Here is a 14,294-nt window from a genome sequence, read left to right on the forward strand (position 1 = left end):
AAGTGTGTCAAGAAGTTCAACATGACTGTTTGTTTGCGACATACAATGAGGGTCTTTCTGAGCTCTTCTCTTCATTGAAATGAAACTTGAACCTCCCCCAGCAGTTTTCCTCAATGCCCCCTGCTGACTGTATGAAGTTATTTTTAAGCTCAGGAGTTGAATCAACCGTCAGCATAACCTGGTTGCATACAGTGGCACCCAGCATTATGCATTTTTTAACATGCACACCTGCCACCCGACATATGACATTCACCGATACGGAGCATTTTCAGGCTTCTCACACTTTTCTTGCCAGTCCAACATGTCTCAGCATGTCTGCTTGACTAGGAAAACTTCACCAGAAGGAAAACTCTCAAGCTTGCAGGTTACAGACAGACACAGATATTTTCGTATCTCCAGGCCTGTATGACCCTGCCGAGTCTGCGATATTGATATCGTCAATAACGGACGGCAAAGCAGAATCGACAGTTTGCATGTCACGGGAACCGCACTCAAGCATCTGCATGAGTAAAGTCCATCCCAGTGAACACAGAAGAATTTTACACATTTAAGCATTTTCAAAATGAAATAAGGCACATGAAAATGCAAAATGTTGGTCAAAGGGGAGCTTTTTAAAGGATGGTGAGGGTATAACACTCCACCTATCAGAGAGCTACTCTGGCTCCAGTAGGGGGAGAGACAAGAGAGATACATTGAGGCTTTTAACACTATGGCCTTAATGGTCACAGTCTCACTGGGAACATGAAGCTGGAAGCTTCAGTCCCTCTCAGTGTGGGATTCAGTGCAGTGGACTCTTTCATTTTTTTTGACAGAGCTGTATTTTTCGGCAGGCTGACATTTAAAATCCACGGGTCTCATGCAACATTGCAATTATCTAAGAAACAGAACTTTTGAGTTTCCATTGACTGTGAGTCATATTCCTCAAAATTAAAAGAAACAGATGCTTTAAAAGAAATGAATGATGAATCTAGTTTAAGTTTTTATTGAAAATAAATGTTCAATGATTTTCTAATTTGTACTTTTGTCTTCCAGCAAAAAAACAGAAAAAAAAATGCTCCAAGAACAAAACTGATTAACATGTCGGCATTTGATCATTAATATTTTGAAAGACAGCCTAGTTAGCAGCACTGCCTAGCTCCTCTATACCACATTAAGCTGTGCTTCTTTTTTTCCCCCTTTTTCAATGTAAATAATGAATGAGAGCGCATGAATTTTACATATTTTTTGTTCATTACGTGCTGAGAGATTTGGGGAGCGGAGAAGGGGGAGGTGGTGGCAGCGCAGTGCGTGCACACGCCAGAGTTTCTGATGAGCAAAACAAACAAACCTTCTCTCACACCGCTCAAGAGCTCTCAAAAATGATGTCACCCCTGTTTTCAGAGAATGCCCTGTGGGAGGCAACAAGGTCAGCTCTCTGCAGCCTGATGCTCGGTGTGGCACCGCTGCCTTTTTAAATCTGCCCGCTGCTTGTACGATCCCATTTCCCGTCCTGGTGAGCCTGCCTCACGAGAGCTTCGTCAGCTCAAATCTCCTCACAGACGGCGAGAGCCTCTTTCTGCATTCAGATATGTGTGGTCTGTCTGTCCGCGCGCTCTGTGATGCACATACATAAGTCAAGAGAGAAGAGTCTCTCAGCCACATTAACCACCGTTAATGCAAGTTCATATGGATTTGCAATCGTAACAACCCAACATCCTATTGCTTCAGAGGAAACCTAAGTGCTGCGTTTGTGCATGCCGTCCAGAAACCTTTCAATTTATTTGTCAGCAGAGCAGGGCGTTTTGCGAAGTTACAGTTTGAAGTCTGCAGTTTATCAAATATCTTGTTTCATTACATGAAATATTTAAAACACAAAGCGAAGGTTATTTAGTGAAATAAGTTAAATGATTTAATACTTGTGAACTGCATGACTGATTAGTCATTATTAATGATTTAGCTCTAATTTTCCCTGATTCTGCTCTGACTTTCAGATTTCTTTTCAACCTTTTCTTTTCTTTGGCGGTAATAAAATGATCACCCCTCACTTCAGAGTCTCTGAACTAATTGATTAAACAATTCACCTCTGTGCCATGGAACGTGTTCTTCAAGTAAGTAGCTTATCCTAATATTTAGGATTCACTGAGTGCCTTTAAATCTAGACTAAAAACCCTTCAGTTTAGAGTTGCTTTTGAGACATAATCAACGAAACATTAATCAACATTCTGATGTGTAAAAACGGCAAAGTGTGATGCTTCAATCGTTTGCCACGTGTTCTATGACTTTGTATTTTTGTGATTTTATGATGTAAAGCACTTTGAAAATCTCTGTTGCCTAACATTTCTCCAGAAATACAAGCCTGTGGGACTCGGATCAGTGAGCCTTCAAAATGTGAAAGGAGAGCATCACAACTACAGCTTTCTATTTGGTTATAGTTAGGCACTTATGTCAGAAATGAAAAGAGGCTCTTTCTGATTAAATCATGCTGTGTTTGTAATCACCACCATGGTGCGTGTGGGGCTGCAGGCACTGGAACCTGTTGATTAGCCATTTTGCGTGTTTACTGGACAGACGGGTTCTCATGTTGATGTTCATACCATGATAAAAAAAATGTTTTAATTAACATTGGCAATGCAGGCAGATTTTTAAAAGACATTATTATTAAAGGGCAAATATAATACCTAAATATCATAATCTGCCATTTTAACAGTTGCAAAGGGGATGAGTCATTTTCAAAGAAATAATGAGTTGGGGTTTTTTTTTTACTCATAAAGAGCCTCTGGAGCCATGGCTCTCTAAAATCGAAAGCGGATGCCAAATATTGATGACACAGCAGTGCGGGAATGTTTGTAAATGTTAACAGAAAACCGACTGTTTTTACTAACAAAAAAACATAAAACACATTCCTAACTGCGATACATCAAACTGTTGTATGTCTGCTTATTGGTAATCAATTCCTTATTGGAATGAGTGTGACTACTTTTCCAGAAATTGTGGAGGAGTTTTCTAAAAGAGGGTGAACTCCTCCTCACTCCTCAAAAACAGTGACAAATAGTAACACTTTTTGTCCTGCTTCAAGTTATGAAGCTCAGTTAGTCAGCAGTCAGACCATCAAGGCGACTACAAATGTTATTTACAAGTATAAACATTTAAAGATGAAAAAAATATAGTGGCTTTCATTACATAAAAAAAAACTGTTCTTTCCAAACTTTAATCTTGCCACATGTTGTCTTCAAATATTTAGATCAGTGGCTTGTTTTTTTTCCTCAGTGTTTGAGCTCTGTGAATTCAGCATTTTGACTTCCCATCCAACCTCCACATGTGCACCGACATGTAGCATTGGCTTGAAGCGACTTTGTTAGTTTGTTAGACCTCCGGGTCACTGACCTGTCTCCAGACAATCCCTCTAGACAATTCGCTATTTAAATCGTCACATTCTCCGTTATCTGCAGCTCCTTTTCTCTCTTGCTTTTTTTTAATGCATTTCTTCACATATGAAAATTAACCTATCATGAACAGAACATGGTGAAAAGGAAAAAAAAAGTGAATTACAATATTTTCTGCCTGCGTTGTTGCTAATGAGGTAGCAGTGACTGTTGCTAGTTAGCATACACATATTTCCTGCTGCACTTATACAAACGACTCATCTCTGTGTAGATAACTTCTGTCAAGCAAATTTGGTCACGGCATATGTATAGTCTAATCAAAATTATTAAAGTCTATTCAAGTCCTGCTGCCAGATTCTCGCTGTTTTCAAACACGAACACGATCAGGACGTGTCGCTCTACAGAAACGTTTGCGTTAAAATTGTAATTTAAGTTTTAACACAGACTGGAATCTGCCAACAGTTACATGCTGTACATTTATGTAACAGATGGCGCGACAACTAATTAGCAGGTACAAAGCCACGCATGATGACAACCATCAGTTCACACGTTTGGAGATATGCTGAGCACAAGAGCCTCTTTACCAACGTGGACCACAGTTTGTTCATTGTATTAAATTACATTATTATTATTATTATTATTATTATAACATGATCACCATGCATTATGAATTTACAAATGGAATACAAGACATTCTATAAGTGAGGTGTGATGATGAAAGAAACACACTGGATAATGTTTGAAACATATAAAGCGAACAGCCAGACATATAAAACCCAAATGGAAGGGTTACACGTAGGAGCTTTAACGACCTGGCCTGGTAATAGTTGTCACATTCATGCCATATTAATCTTCTGCTGATGTCAGTTTGCACTTAGCACGTAATCCTGAATATGAGGTGAAGCACAGGTGAGTGCATTTCTAATACTCGTGTCTCCCACCTAGTGCACAGAAACTAATGTTTGAAAATCCAGCACTATGGTGCCCAACACACATATTTGAAGAAGGATTGTGCTTTCTACTGTCTGTCATATTTTCTTCTTTCCTGTTTATCTAGATAGCAGTAGTTTTTTTTTTTTTGCCTCCTTCACATTTGCTTTTCGTGCACATCCACTCCCGTGAGGCGGCTCTGTAAGCTTCCCCCTTCTCATTTCCAACCCTGTCTGTCTGGAAGTGGGTCACAGACTACAGCTGTGCTAAAAGCTTTTCTAAATAAAACACCATAAGCTCAGCAGTATTGTGCGTTAGTCATCCCAACACTTGAGGAAGTTAAAGAGAACTGCATATAGGGTTACACAGTGTCTGCTTGTTTTTCTTCATATGGAAATTAGAACAGGACAACGTGTTACCTGTCAAAGCATCTTCCGAAAAAGTTTCCAGCCCGGTGAGGGTCTTTGGTTCTGGCGATATTTGCTTTTTTTAAAGCCTATTCCTATGAAATATTGAAGAAAAATAAAAAATACATTCTATGTTTTACTTCATTAAATGTATTCAAAGAGACAAGTTTTAAATCAGCGAGACGTCCAGATCACCGGTCTAAAATATGAATGCTGTCAGGCATCCCACTGGTTCTCTAGCACTGTGAAATATTCTAAAATGTATATTTTATGTCTCAATGATGCAGACATTGAGTTTGAATACTTGGCATGCCCTGAATCAGTTTAGTTTTCCTCTGGCGCCATCTTGAGGTCGGCATTCTTTCACTGGTTTAGTAGCAGTAAAATCTACAATGACTGAATCCCGTGTTGATAACCTCACTAACGTTTCATTTATATAAAAAATAAAATAAAGTAGCAAGTGCTGTTTTGAACTGTTGAGTTTAAATATTCAAGCTAATCTAAACTGCATATTTTAATAAAATATTTAGTTTTATTAAAGTGCATCCAGTTTGCTCTGTTGCAAAGTTGGAGTTATTTCCAAGTGTTCGAGCCCCTTGAGCTATTTTGGAAAGAGCAAGCATAAATAAAATTGTCCTATCATTTGCTGATCACACACTTCTTCCATGAAATCCTAGTTTGTTTTTTTTAATGTAATAAATTCTGAGGAAATTCCATAGGTATGAATACTTTTGCTCAATCTAAAGTGATACAGATGACAGAAGTAACACAAACAGCAAAAAAGATGTGGCTCTTTGAAAAAATGTAATTGCTTCTCAAATGCTGTAATGGCTCTGCTCATAGTAAGGAAATGGTACGATTAAGAAAATCGCCCACTGCTCTTGTGCCACTAAGACCAGATGCTCACCGTCTCTAAAACCGATGAGAGACCAGTTCTGACAGGAAGAAGAAACTTTGCTGCAGTTATCACTGACGTTACTGCACTACAAAAGCATTAAATACCACTAAAGATAACCTGAACTCTGGTCCAGGAAGAATATTTGTGGTGAAGAATATTCAGGCTCCTCAAACATTAAGGCTCCTTGAGATATGGCTGCATTCAAAATGCTTATCAACGGTTTACAAGCTTTCATGGATGCTACCGCATGCGACACTCAGCAAACCCTTCATCACTGTGTAATGAATACTAATTAAAACTGAAGTGGTGAGTTGTGTGCTGAATTGTCATTAAATCTTTAGACTGGATGAGGCCAATATAAATGCAGAGAGGCCCGCTCCGCAGTTTAATGAAGAATCTTCAAAGGTCTCTCGTGCAGACAGTGGCTTTTATAAAAGACTTTGCGTCCAATGCTTTTATTAAGATGGCAAAGACTATTTTATCAAACTATTTTTGATAAAAATAGTTGATCAAAAATAGCATTTTCAGATGTATTTTGGAAATACTCTGCTGTTCTCTGGTGAACTAGGTGCTATTTGATCATCTCTTTTCTGATATATTAAAAAAACAGTATAAATTTGTGTTATGAATCAAAGTCCTTCAATGTTTAATCTGCAAGGCTACTTTTGGAAGGTGTGTGTATTAACACACCTACAATAGAGTTGATAGTTTTCTGTTGATGCACAGTAATTCTCTGAGTGCAATGTCTGTGGATGTATGTGCATGTGAGTGTATGTATATTTATCTATGCACTTTTCCGTATATTACTTCTAAGAGAAAATAATTTGAGCTTTTTTCATCATTTTAAATACAAGCTGTTACTCATCATGATTGTTTATGTAAAAAATGTTGTTGTTGTTATTTTTTATTTAAAAAAAAAAGGAACTTATTTGTCTGGAGCAACCACTCTGATTGATTCCGGATTTCATTCATTAATTAAAAGCCTGTGTGTCCGTGTTGGAAAAGAACAAGTTTAATCCCATTAGCCCCATCGTACGAGAGTCTTAAAAAGAAACTGGAACTATCTGTAGCAGCTTACTGGATTACAAGAAACCCTTCCTGAAATCATGTAACCTGGGTGACTCTGGGGCTCCAATTATGTTACAAGAAAACTTGTGGTTTTAGTCGAACTGAACCTTATTTGCGATGCAGATGAAAGCTTTTTCCTAGCTGTTAACTCAGTAACTTTTAACAAGCACTCAGATGTCAAACCACACCAGTTATTCCCTATAAATAGTACAGCTTAAATGTCTGCGACAAGTGTAACTAATTCAGGAATGAGTAGCTTGTTGGTATTTTTCCACATTTAGCGTTTGAAATCTCAGTGGGGGCATAAACTGCCAAAATCACACTGTCAAAGTGAAATATTTAAAAGTTTTCATGTTATTTGACAACATTGAAAAATAAAACATATTCATCCTCAATACGACCTTCATCTATTTTTTAAGAAAATGTTTTCATGGCACGCAGATTCTCGGCTCTCACTGTATAGACAAGCTGTAGCCTCTCTATACAGCACACCTGCTCTACAAATATGTTGTGCCTGGAATTGAAAGTCTTTGGTTAAAAAAATTGTTCATTGATATTTAAAGTGGAAAGTTTGCTAATGTCAATGTTCAGAAAAAGTCCATTTGCTTTGGAACAACGGCAGGATGATCTAATAGTATTACATTACTCACTCCTAAGCTGAGATAGATAACCAGCTTAGCCCACTGTAGGCTATTGGGCTAACTATTTCCGATCCCTTTGACGTTGCAGGAAGCCAGGCTTAAAATAATAAGAGGAGCAGCCTCAGAAGGTTATAAAAGGATGCACAAAAAGGGTTTGAGGTAGATGCCGGATTATATGTGCGCTGTTCAGACCTGAAACAGGCGGGTGAGTACACAGAGATCCAGACTCTTCCTGGTGAGGCCACAGCACGCCCTGAGCACCTCGTCTCAACTTCAGCTTTCTTCCACCCAGCCGCAGTCTGTAAACATGGATCCCGCAGCTCAGACGCTGAACGCCAACGCAGCCTTCAACAGAGAGGCCTTCCCCAGGAGAGTCATGAGAGCGGCACCCAGGGGAGCCTCGTCTCACTTTGTGGGGACTTCGATTGTGATCCTGTCTTCATTTGCCGTCTCCACCTTAGCGATGAACTGTGGGAAGAGGATCCAGGAGTCGAGACAAAAACCTCATGGAAGCTAAAACACCTGGATTGATGAATATATGCCTTCAATAGCTACCACGAGTTAAGAGTTCTTACAATTAAGGTTTTCTTTTAATTTTTTTTTTTTTGCAAAGCAATATTTTCTGGCTCTTGTGGTCAGCTTTCTCATGTTCTTGTACCATAAAGTGTGGTTGTATATTTAGCATGAGGCATCTTAACGAAGAGTCTGAGGAACCAGAAGGATGTGAGACCGCCAGTGGATGACTTTGAGACTCCTCTGGCTTCCACCAATGTGTGTTTTGTTGAACTGGTGCTGATTTCAGAAAGGTGGAAAAAAATATGCAGTAATATCAAGAAGCCTCTTCCAAAATGTTACCTCAAATTTGTTTTCATGCTGATGAAAACAACATGTAAAACTAGAAAAAAAAAAAGATGGGTCTGCTCAGAGTGCAGAAAGGTGCAAATGTTAGAATGTGTGGCCTTCAGAAAGAAAGACAGCATGTAATACATCTTTAGAATCTGTTTGGATCTGAATAATCTTATACACCTTCAGATGCACTTTATATGTTTTATTAACAGAAAATCCTCTTGAGTGGACATTTAATATTTGACTTTAATCGTTTTGTAGAATCACATTCAACATGATCTTTATGACTTTGTATTTCAGCTGTCTTCTCCCTAAGAAGGAAAGTGTTAGAGGTATGATCTATTAAAAGACCTGCAAGCTGTTGTCTCTGGCTTGATGAATGAAAAGTAAAATATTTTTCCCCATTGAAAGTAGGCATGGACTGCTTTCTAATATCAAGGTGAAATTTAAAAGTGACAATATCATCTGCAATACCATCCCGACAGAACTAAGTACTTTTAACGATATACCAGAGAACGTTTCGAAATGACAGAAGCTTTCTTTGGATGTATGGCACAGAGTGACGCAACGACACTTCCTCACCTGCTGCTGAGCTCTGACGGTCAGCTGCACTCTGACGGTCAGCTCTCTGAAGCTTCTCAGCTTTTTTTTTTAGGTGCCAGTAAGACAAATTTTGCAGCTGGAAATAATTCATGTTAAGAAAAACAAGGAGAGTCACAGAGTGGAACTGAACATTCTCATCTGCTGTTCTCAAACGACAGAACAGCAAATTTTAAACTCACAAAGCAGGGCACAGAGCTCCCCCTAATGGTGGCTGGTTATATTTCTGTTACTCCTTAATAAAACTACATGGTAGCAGGATTATTCACTGAGATTATTTTGTACAAAATTTCAATTGCAGTAATATTATTAAACCAGAAGTTTGTGCGACCCATGGGTCATTTGGGCTCCTCACTGATTCAAGAGTAATTACAAATATGGTTGCCCATAATATGCAGGTTTTTTTTTTCCTTAGAGCTAAATTTTTAACATATTAAAATCTAAAAAGGGAACATGTTGGCATTTATCTTTTACTTGTTTGCTTTTTAATTGATCCATCGATTAAATGGGTGGATGAACCTGAATATTTAGTTCATCCACCCATTTAACCCTCCTGTTGTCCTTATTTTCTGTGTATAAGGAAAACACATACAAATCTCGGTCATTTTGACCCGAGGACAACAGGAGGGACAGTTAAAGATACTCAATATCGAATTATATATGTTATGCATAATGTTTGATCTCTACAAAAATGATAGACTCCTGGGCACACACTGAATGAGTGAATAAGTGTGGATGGGTAAATGCGAGCACAGATGAGATTGTGATGGAACCCACTTTTGAGTAACCTGATTGGCTAAAAAAAGAGCTACAGAATTATCTTTTGTTGGTGTAAACAGTGTTTTGCTTGAAACTTAACCACTACAGGGTTCCAAACCTGAGTCTTTACATAAAATATATTGTGGCCAGTTGCTCAGTGAATCATTTTGAACAAGAATCTGGAGAAAGCATGTTTAACACATTATTTTATTTATTAAAAATAATATCAAAGATTCCAGTTTAGATCACGGATAAATCAACTAATGATGATTTTTCACACTCTGTGAACAGCTTAGTCGTTTGTGCTGCAGGAGAATATTCACCAAATGAGCCTCCAATGTCCAGGATGTGAGTCACATGTTCTGATGCCTCTTCAGAGTGACTTTAAACTCTTCAGCCTCCTCTCCGAGAAGAAACGGTGAGTCTGCTGAGCTCTGTCGCCTTCTGCTGATGCGCTGAAGTAAGACAACATGGAACGGTTGTTCTGCCGCTGCGCCGCCTTCTCCCCATCCTCTTCATCATCATCCCTAAGTACACAGATTAAAGAGGGTTTTGTTTTATTTTGATAAAGTGGTTAGAGCTCGTCTCCTGATGTCAAAGGATTTTCACAGACCTAGAGTGTGATCTGTAAATCAAAGGATTTGAGGTTTAAGATTTATTTTTGTCTTCAAACAATTTTTTTTTATGCCTGGAAAAAGCCCTCAGGCTCCTCACCAGTGTACAGGCACCGCCTTGCTGTCCATGAGAGTCTGAGCTGTGCTCCAGCTGAATCTGACAAACTGAGGGTAACCAAACACAGGGTCCAGGTACTTCAGCAGCCACTCTTTAGTTTTGGGGTCTAGCAACAGAAAACAGAAATCGTTTGACATAGTTTTCCCACTTTGGCCTTTGTTTAGAGACAAATCTCTAAATCTATGCAGCACACTGAGAATATGTGAAAATATGTGCGAAAGCACTTCGACACGTCGAATGTTGTTACCATTGGGATATCCTGAGCCATAGTCTGCATCTATCTCCCCCAGGTCTTCTGCAAAGTTCCAGCCTTTCACAACGCGATCTCTGGCAACCTGAAAACCACAACCAGAACTTTCACTGTGAAAATAAAGCAAGAAAACATGACTATAAAAAGTACAGCTCAGAACCTCAGAGAGACCAATAACTGTTGTTTCTTGTGGATTCATTAGTCAGGGAGTTTTATTCAAATTTGCACCACCAGGTCTTTGCTACATGCCTGGAATGGGTGGCAGAAACCTGCCGTGTGTCATTAGTAGTGCAGTTTTTCCTGTATCTTACCAAACAACAAGAACAAGAACGCTGGTGAACATTGAGTATCTTCATGCACAGACATAAAAACAGAAGAATGCCAGCAGGGACAAGAAACCGTAAAGCAGCTGCCGGGCTAGAAGGAAAAGAGGAAAGTAGCGAAAGCTAAACCTTCAAAGGAGGTCAATGTGAGGCAACAATAAAAACATCCCTGTGATGAAGCAGCAAAGGAAATTGCATGTCTTAAAATTGATTGGGAAAGTTTTATCATTTAGACAACACTTGTATTATACATATATAAAATAACATTTCTACCCAGGAGAGATTTAGATTTCAAAGGAAGCATGATGATTTTTGTGATATCTTCAGAAATGTTCTGGATTTAAATCAGGTCAAACAAACTCTAGAAATACGACGAGACATGATCAACAAAAAATGAACAGCAATGCCTATTGGCTGACTGACCTTTGCACAGATACTGGCCGCGCTGACAACAGGAAAGAGGGAGTCGGCTTTAGGCCTCACAGTCACCTGGATGCCAGGGAACCGCTGGGACAGCTTCTCCTCATACTTCTCTGCTGGTCCGACTGTGTCCACGTACACCTGAGAAGCATCGGAGGTACAGGACGGCACAGAGAGGAGGTGATATGGAGCGAAAAGGGAAACATAGAGAAGGTGAAATGGCATATAATGAAGCATCAAGCTGCAGGTGCTCTGCAGATATTCAGAACTACGTTGAAGAAATGAAACTGTTTGGTGTAAGGTTTACAAACCTCCTTAAGCTGTACTCCACTGTCCAAGGCGTACTGGATCAGACCGATGGCTGTATCATGTGACAGGGCATTCAGGTTGTACTTTGTCCTTGAACCAAAATTTAAAAAACAATGTTATTGTGTGTGTGTGTGTGTGTGTGTGTGTGTGTGTGTGTGTGTGTGTGTATGATAATTACAATCACAGGCTGGCACACAGATGAGCTCAACGTGTCCTACCTCTGCAACATGCTGGTGGAGATCATGTTGGGCGAAAGGATCTGCAAAGCCCAGCCTACGTAGTTTTGTGCTTCATCCAGTTTTTGGAACAGATTCTCTCTTTCAGCCTCATTTAGCGTCTTTGAATCTAACCAAAGACAGAGAAACATTTTATTAAAAGATGAAATGCTTCGGAGTGAGGCTTTTTAAAGAACGGTGTGTGTGTGTGTGTGTGTGTGCGTGTGTGTGTGTGTCTGAGGAAATATGGCAGAAAAACTCAGTTTAAACAAGGACGATTCTTCCGAGGGGAAAAAGGGAGGATTACCTGCTACTTTCAGATCCTTCAGCTCCTCCCTTTTTGAAACAGGACAAAAACAAATCCCATACACCATCGGTCCTGAATCAGAAAAAGAACATTGTAAGTATTCAAAGACATTATATGCTTGTATATAATTAGGATCAGGGTGAAGTAGTTCATTCCGTAGTTTCTGAATTTCAAAAGTGTGTCTAGACCTTTATACCATAATATCCAGATGTTATTATATGTCAATTTCTCCAAAATATCTTCAGACTGGCTTTATTCATATTTTGTAAGCCATGAACAATACCTTGTCATAAGAGACAGAAAACCATATTTTCATTATGTCTTGGTGCAGGTTTCCAGATGTTTGCTGTCAATACACTTTCACATGTAGTTGGTAAGGATGCTATTTTACAAGAAAATGTTTTTAACTAAATTATGCATTTATTAATTCCCCCCGAAACCTAACACCCTGGTGCATAATTAAGTAATTTAGAGGAAAGCTCCAAGGTACAGAGGATGTCACGATTCAGTGTTACTCGGTTCCATATTTCTATTTTTAACCCATTAATAATATCCTACATGCTTGTTAACCCAAAAATCCAACTAGGGACAGTTACTGTAAACTGTTATGTTAGGTATGTGCTAATACTTCCCAATACAAATGAGCAGATAAATGATGAAGTGATAACGCACCGAGTACAGGACCTCTGCCTGCCTCATCCACTCCCAGGCAGCAGTCCTCCGTCCTGCACACATCGGGAATCCGAGAGGCCAGCCTGAAGCTGCCGGAGTTGTCCGCTTCAAACTGCTTCAGGTCCATTGCTGCTGACTGAAAGGACCCAATCGTTAAATGAAAAAGTTTACAATGGCGTTCAAATCTGATGAAACCTGATGAAAGCCATACTGCAGTTTCAAATATTACCACGAAGGGATTACTCTAAGGTTAGCTCAGTGCTACATGCTGTAGAGACAAAAACAAAGGTTTTCCAAAAGGACTGTGGATAAAATATTAGTTCCCTGGTTTCTAAATAAGTCAAAAAGAAAACAGGCAACCTGACCTGTTCAGACGGTGGCTGTGCTGCTCTCCTCTTCTCTTCCACCGCAGCTTTGCCGCCCCTATTTTGAATTTTCGGGCAAATTACTGCCACCACCTGGACTGGAGGTGGACTCGCACTCATCCTAGGTTCAAAACATCGTTCTTCAAACATGAAGCGAGCCGTGAGTACAGTAACTGGTTACATTTACTCGGTAACTTGGGAATAAAAAACATAAAAAAAAATTATACTATTTTTAAAGTAATTCGTGTTTTTACTTGGAAGGTTTGGGAGCTTCTGTTTGTTTGTTCAAATTGACCGCCTTTATTTTTATTTTTATTTTCTAAAGCTCCCTGTCTCTTCTTTTTTTTATATGGGAAATGACACAATTTAGAGATTCTTTTTACTCAATTTAGAATGTTCTCTTTTCACTTAAATTGACAAGGAGAGCATGAGTTCAAAGGACCGGGGTGGCGTTGTGACTGGAAGAACTGCAGAAAAGCCACAGCTCAGGTGGGAACCTGTCAACACAACAAAATACAATACAATAAAAAGAAAAAGAAAAATAGCAAAAGCTTAAAAAAAATCAAAAACAGGAAAAGAAAACAAAAACAAATCAGTGCAGGGCAGGAAGAAAACCTGTCTGCAAATGATGAGACTGTTCTGAAGGTTCATCTTTCTTGGAGCATGACAAGCCTGAACATACATCCAGAGGTACAATAAAACAATTTAGCTTTTAGCATGTTATGCTAGAATGGTCTAATCAAAGTCCAAGCAGAAATACAATCGAAAATCTGTGTCTCTAAAACAGATGCACTCCATTCAATGTAACTGAGCTCTTTTTCAAATATGATTTGACGAGAATGTTAGTTTAAATATGCTAAACTATATGTTCTCCAAAAAGCTGTAGCTACTGCAACAAAAGCAGTTTCTACAAAAAGTTGGGAACTGAAATCAAATCAATTTAACTCTTTTCACATTTTCTTTGAAAGCCATCTTTCAGTATCCTTTCATTTTTTTTATTTTATTTTTTTTTGCACCACAAATCGTGGAAAAGTTTAAGTGCTATTTTTATTTTAGAACTGCAATTCTATACTTTTTGTCCAAAACTTTTTTTAAGTATAGAACCGTGCTTACTACGACTGTGTTCTGAAACATAGTCCCAGCAGTGAACTTGACATTTGAATTTTGGATGCCCTTCTAATGAGTTTAAA

General features: G+C 38.9%; 1 protein-coding gene and 1 long non-coding RNA gene across 2 annotated transcripts; one reads left to right on the forward strand and one right to left on the reverse strand.

The window, feature by feature from the left end:
- Positions 1-6,748: 6,748 nt before the first annotated feature.
- LOC103468217 (uncharacterized) lies at positions 6,749-8,515 on the forward strand. The gene is made up of 2 exons (XR_534185.2): positions 6,749-7,511; positions 7,599-8,515. It is a non-coding gene; the product is annotated as an uncharacterized LOC103468217 (long non-coding RNA).
- A 1,185-nt stretch (positions 8,516-9,700) lies between these two features.
- rnaseh2a (ribonuclease H2, subunit A) lies at positions 9,701-13,254 on the reverse strand. The gene is made up of 9 exons (XM_008415130.3): positions 13,105-13,254; positions 12,740-12,875; positions 12,068-12,139; positions 11,764-11,890; positions 11,548-11,635; positions 11,240-11,377; positions 10,491-10,578; positions 10,226-10,349; positions 9,701-10,038 (listed from the first exon to the last, which is right to left on the reverse strand). The coding sequence occupies exons 1-9, from the start codon at positions 13,252-13,254 to the stop codon at positions 9,885-9,887; spliced, it is 1,077 nt and encodes a 358-aa protein (XP_008413352.3). The 3' UTR covers positions 9,701-9,884.
- Between the last annotated feature and the right edge of the window lie 1,040 nt (positions 13,255-14,294).

This window comes from Poecilia reticulata, chromosome 1 (genome assembly GCF_904066995.2).
Source record: "Poecilia reticulata chromosome 1, P_reticulata-male-v2, whole genome shotgun sequence".
Classification (NCBI taxonomy): Eukaryota; Metazoa; Chordata; class Actinopteri; order Cyprinodontiformes; family Poeciliidae; genus Poecilia; species Poecilia reticulata.

Coding starts and splice junctions, on each gene's coding strand:
- rnaseh2a (XM_008415130.3), bottom strand. CDS start 13,254: ATGTTTGAAGAACGATGTTTTGAACCTAGGATGAGTGCGAGTCCACCT. Junction 11,378..11,547: donor GTGGAGTACAGCTTAAGGAG/GTTTGTAAACCT, acceptor GATGCTTCTCAG/GTGTACGTGGACACAGTCGG. Junction 10,350..10,490: donor TGGCTCAGGATATCCCAATG/GTAACAACATTC, acceptor TTCTGTTGCTAG/ACCCCAAAACTAAAGAGTGG.